Genomic DNA, 6,126 nt, shown 5'->3' with positions numbered 1-6,126 from the left:
CATCTAACATGATATATAACTAATGAATCTCCCGCCGCATTGCGGCGGGTGGTAATTCTAGTTTATTATAAATAACAACAAATTATCTTAAATGTTAAATATATATAAAGATATAATAGATACAAAAGTTAATTATTTTTTAACAATAGACTTTATATCAAATGATAAAAAGGAATATGTTAACGGGAATATGGATCGGCACAATTAAGAGAATTGAGAATCTATATATCTAATTAAATCATGATCTTTGATTTAGATAATACAATTAATATTAGGGTATCTATATATCTCATATTTGGAGTGTAAACTAACGTATCTATATATATATATATAAGAGCAGCAGCACCCATACCATACCATCGATCTATACTACTCTCATCATCACTCCACAAGAATTTCTTCTCTCGGTTAATATATAAAAGTGTGTCGTTTCAAGGTGATCTGCTTCAAATAAGTAAGATGGATCCGCAATCTGTGTGGGCGATGGATCCGTATTATTATCACCAGCACCCGATTCTTCAACAACAATACTACTACTACTACGCATACGCTGTTCCGGCTCATTACACCATGATGCCCATACCGGTGCAGTATGTTGACGATGTAGCCATTCTCAACACCATGTGGGTCAATCAAGAACATCCTATGCATTCGTATTTCCAGAATCAGAACTACGTACCATATCCACCACCAGAGGAGACGTCGTTCTTCAACACATTTGACTCTTTGACGTTAGACGAGACTTCGATCATGCAAGAGATAGAGGAAGAGATTTCTGCGCTACAAGGAGTGGTTGCTGCAGGTACGAGTGGTTCGGGTTTATCAGAGGAAGAGATTTCCGAGCATTTGCATGTGTATAGTGCACAAGGAAAGATGAGTGAAGTGGATGCTTGTTGTATTTGTTTGGGTGAATATGAAAAGAAGGAGAAGATGGGGAGACTCGAATGTGGGCATCGGTTTCATGCGAAATGCATCAGGCGTTGGTTGTTGTCTAAGAATGTTTGCCCTATGTGTAGGTCTACTGCAATGTCGGTTTAACTATTTGATTTTGATTATGATTGGCGATGTAATGGTTTAGGTTTGTGTTACTGTTGGATATTTGGATATATGAAAAAGTTTAATTTTTTATTGTTTTTTGTATGCCTATTGCTTGTATGGCAGTCCCTAATCAATGTGCTTTTCGGGTATTTAGATTTGGGAAATCACAATTTTTTTAAACAACAGCAACTTGAATATAAAACCAAGAAAAACTTCCAGCGAAGAGCTGGATACAAAAGAAAGTGTTAAAACGACAACTGAAAAGCAAAACGAAACAAACAAAACATTAAATGAAACTATTGATCGGATCCGAGATCCACATCTCCCAGCTGCAAACATCGATCTTCGCCGATCTTCGCCCTATTCTTGATCCAACTGAAGAGAGTTGACACGATCTCCTCAAATACGGTTTCAACCGAACGCTTAAGACCTTTGAAAATTCTCGCATTTCTTTCTTTCCATAAATACCACAAGGTAGTGTAGATAATACCCAATAAAACCTTCTTTTGCTGGCCTGAATAAAAACTCCAGACCTGTGAGATCCCATTTGGCCCAGACCGAAACCTTCCTCCAAACTGCTTTAGCCACGGAGCGCCCAAGAAGACAATGAACAACCGATTCAGCCATATTAGGACAGTTGACGCAGTCCTCCGAAGTCATAGTCATCCCTCTCTTAATCAAGTTAACCGCTACCGGAATCCTGTTAAGACACGCCTCCAAACGAACACGTTTATTTTAATCGGAATCCACTTCACCCAATCACACACTCTGCTGCCTAGGCAGAATCCAGTATGATTTTGACCGCGTTAACTGAGAACCCTTTCCCACCATTGCTCCAAACCCACTTATCCTTTTCGGAGCTGAAAGGAAAAGAGGATACCATCATCTGCAGTTCCTAGATCTCCCCTTTTTCATCCACTGAAAGCCTCCTTTTTTTTCCAACTCCAAGACAACGAGATAGATCCCAACCCATCTATCGACACCCTTAATTAGCAGGGATTTAATGGACTTGGGGGTCGACCCGTTTGATCTGGTTGTGAGAAAGGTGGGGCAGGGAGGGGAGACTCGTTTCTGGAACGACGTCTGGTTCGGTGCTTCTCGTTATCATCTTTATTTCCTCACCTCTATGTTATAGAGAAGGAGAAGGAAATCACAATTTGATGATACTTGATTGCTTGATTAGAAAGATAAACCCATAAAAAAGGAACACTAAAACTAACCCATACTTGCTGCAAGAATTTTAAAACAACTTCACAACTTGTTTCTGGATGCTTCTTTTTCTGAAACTTATACATAGTTAATGGATGTAAGTACGGTTTTTTTTTTTTTTTTTTTTTTCGTTTCAGTTTGGTTTCTATTTTTTGTTTTGTTTTGGTTGGTTTTTTTGTTCGTTTCGGTTGGTTTTTCGGTTTTTTGTATCGTTTTGGTTGGTTTCGTTTCGGTTTTTTCTTTGTTTCGTTTTATTGGTCGTTTTTTTTTTGTTTCTTTCCCGACTTGAACCAAAGGTATATTAATGATGAAATCATGTTTATAGAAATGGCAAAAAAAATAAAAACCAACACGGTTCGACCCGAAACCCATCCCGAACCGGGCTCGATTTGACCCAAACCCGTTTGAACCTGCATATGTTCAAACCCGGACCAGTTTCGACCCGACCCAAAACAACCCTTTTCTAATTTGACCCATTTCGGCCCTAACCCATTCCGACCCTAACCCGTTCTGACCCATGACCCATGACCCATTCTGACCCGACCCGACCCATTTACCAGTCCTAATTAAGAGCATGTAGACTTGCACAACATCTTATCTTGATGCTCAATGGAATATATAAAAAACAATTGCATTTAACAGATTTAGAAACCTTGCAAAAAAATGGATTTAAACTGTAAACAATGTATCATTTACTCATTACATCGAACATATCATGAAAACAAACCTTCAAAATCAACCATTAACATCACATTTCCCTGCTTCATTTTAGTATAAAATGCTTTATATAATTACAAGTGTACATGAAACAATGATGACAGATTTAATAAATGACTATAGCATCATTATCCATTGAACTTTTTATTTCGTTTCTAAACTCTTCAGAACATACAGACCCAACTTCAAATTTTCTTTCAGGTATTTTGTCGAACACCTTATGTGCAAGCTCAAATATTGTGATATTAGGAGAATATTGTGAGCCAAAAGTACCTTTCTTGTTATCATTAATGACTAGAAAAATGTTGAAACACAGAATCACTTACACCAGTTTTATCGTTTGAATCATTACTCATTGTTACGAACACAAAAGAGAAGGAGAAGTTTACTCAATTCATCGATAGTTCATTCTCTTCTTCCCACTGTTTAAGTAACCGTTTATATTTCGACTTACATTAGCAACCCTCATACGATGCTACAATTACAAAATACCCCTTCGATTATTTGACATGTAACATCATGAAAACTAACCTTCAAAATAAACCAGTAACATCACATTTATCTACTTCATCTTCCTATATAATAAAGGAAGAGTATCCAATTCTAGGTGTCAATTTTTCAAGCCTTCCCCCTTAATCCGATCCTAGGTAGGGATGAGCTCGGTATCGTCCGGTATCGAAAGAACCGGTACCGAAAATCCTCAAAAGTGGGTACCGGTACCGGTACCGAATATACCCGGTTCGGTACGGTTCGGTACCGGTTCGGTACTGGTTCGGTACCGGTATTTGAGGGTAAAAACCGGTAAATACCGGTACCGTACCGGACCGGTACCGAAAATGTTAAAAGTCGGTACCGAAAAGGTACCCGGTTCGGTAAATTCGGTACCGGTACCAGTTCGGTACCGGTACCGGGTCCATTTTGCTCATCCCTAATCCTAGGTGTCAACTTTTCAAGCCTCACTCCTTAATCCGATCCTAGGTGTAATTTTTCTAGATTTTTTATTTTTAATTAAACTTTAATTAAGTCAAAGTGGTATGTTGATCCAGAGAGTCAGACGCACAGAACCCACAAACAAAAAGTTAACATGAAAGAGGTAATCAGATTTCAAAATTCAAATGGATTTCAAACACCCGCCTTTAAATTCCCCCTTCATTCAAATGACAAAAACCCTAATCAGATTTCAAAATACAGACAACGTTCTTTCTCTTTCATGGTTCTCTTTCTCGCTCTCGAATGGCTTCTGGTTGTCAGTGTTGTTGGTGTCTAGGGTTAGCAAATCGACTTTCCGGCGAAGTTGGCTAGGGTTCAGGCCGAATTCCGCTCACACAGGTAAGTCTGGTGCCAAAGATTTCATGTTTGGATGCCTCAGTTTCGTTTTTATTAGTGGCATGCGACCCTCTCTGTTTTTATCAGTGGCATTGCTGCATTGCTCATATGTTTTTGAGATTTTATTTAGTTAGGGTTTGATGATTGATTGATAGGTTTATGGATGTTGAGTTTATGTGTTAGTGAAATCGACTGAGTGAGAAGTTGATTTAGGAAGAGCTTAAACCCTAATTTTGATAATTCTGTTTGTTTCGTTCGAGATTTTGTTTAGTTATGGTTTGATGATTGATTGACCGTGTGATTTTGTATTGAAGGATTCCACCAGGTGTGTGTTGTTTATGGCTTGAAGGAAGCAGATTTGAAGGGGGAAGGTAATCACTATATGATAGCTGATTTGGTCTGTCTTTTGTTGTTTTTTTTTTTTTTGTAAATTACTGATTGTTTTATAATCATCCTCCTTCGATCGAGACCGTCGCTCACGCCACCGTAAAGATAAACACAAAAAAGACTCTCTTAAGATCCCTAAGAAAAGTCGTTCGCACACCAAACGTAGTCGTAGGCGCAGTCCTTCATCTTCCTCTTCTGAGGTATCCTTAAATTATATCCTCATCTTTTAAATAAATAAATTGATTCCATTGAGTTTTTTTTGATGTATTGCTATTCTACTAAGGATTTGGATGTGAAAATTTGGTTATGTTATGTTGTAATAGTGTCACACCCCCAAAATACCACCTAGGGAGTGTCCCTATTAGGCGTGTGACGTACCAACAACGAGCCACTAATTACATTGAACACATTCAAGTTTATAAATAAAATCCTCAATTATTAATGAAAAATACCATCAACAAGTTTAAATGAAATCATCATGTTCAGCGGAAGCAATAGTAAACCAAGGTTAAACAATTTCAAAACCAATGTATAGTATCAAGAAATTAATCACATGAATCCCTCCAGTCGACCCATGACTACTCTAGCTACTCCAGACAGCAAGTTCCACATCCAAGACATCTAACGACCTGCGAGCATGCAACAAGTGCATCAGACAACGCTGGTGAGTTCATAGTTTTACGAAAACGTTGGTTACCAAGTGTTTAGTTAATCCATTGAATTTAAATCCGAAAGTAATGTTGATAATACCCCGAATACAATACGACTTCTGATTATTTTGCCCTTTCTCCAATGCTCCTATCAAGCATTGGTCATGACTAGGTCATTAGTTCAACACCCGTCCTCCCAGGTACGGGATGAGGTTGCCAAACCTAAGTAGCGCTACTAACTAATACCATGTTACCTCCCCGGTAACCAAACAACACGGAGGGACTTTAAAGGTGATAGGATGAGTATATTATCCAACATTCCCGTTTTTACCCAAAAGACTTATCCCTCCCCGGGATACCCACTGACTGTCCCAACCACCGGGACGCATGCTCAAGAGAGATGAACTCATCTTAGATTGCTCGGTATGTTATGTTATATTACCCGTTCCAAGTTGGTCAACCATACCCTACCGTGGTTACCAAAGATAGTCAGTTTTATGTACACAAAATCACGTATTCGTCATACATGGTTCACAAGTTGCATACAAGCAAACATACATCGTTATGCAAGTCGTAACAGGAAGTCATTCAACAATCCTCATCATTATAGAACAAGTATTTACATCATATACAAGTTCATGTTTCACAATTCGCATAACAGTTAGGTTTGGTACAATCATTCATGTATTCAATTTAACATAAACATTAGTTTATTCCATAGTCATGATTATCACAATATGAACTCGTTACATGGTCGTTAACCGAAGTCTGCGTCCTAAGCCCAATGTCTAGTTGAATC

The 6,126-nt window shown here is 38.3% G+C and overlaps 1 protein-coding gene across 1 annotated transcript; it reads left to right on the top strand.

Annotated features, from left to right (window-relative positions):
- Window positions 1–459: 459 nt before the first annotated feature.
- On the top strand, window positions 460–1,038 carry LOC110933464 (probable E3 ubiquitin-protein ligase ZFP1). The gene has a single exon (XM_022176685.1). The coding sequence runs from the start codon at window positions 460–462 to the stop codon at window positions 1,036–1,038; it is 579 nt and encodes a 192-aa protein (XP_022032377.1).
- Window positions 1,039–6,126: the final 5,088 nt, after the last annotated feature.

Source organism: Helianthus annuus, chromosome 4 (genome assembly GCF_002127325.2).
Source record: "Helianthus annuus cultivar XRQ/B chromosome 4, HanXRQr2.0-SUNRISE, whole genome shotgun sequence".
Classification (NCBI taxonomy): Eukaryota; Viridiplantae; Streptophyta; class Magnoliopsida; order Asterales; family Asteraceae; genus Helianthus; species Helianthus annuus.
Note: the sequence above shows the minus strand (reverse complement) of the source record. Positions and strands in the feature narration are given on the sequence as shown.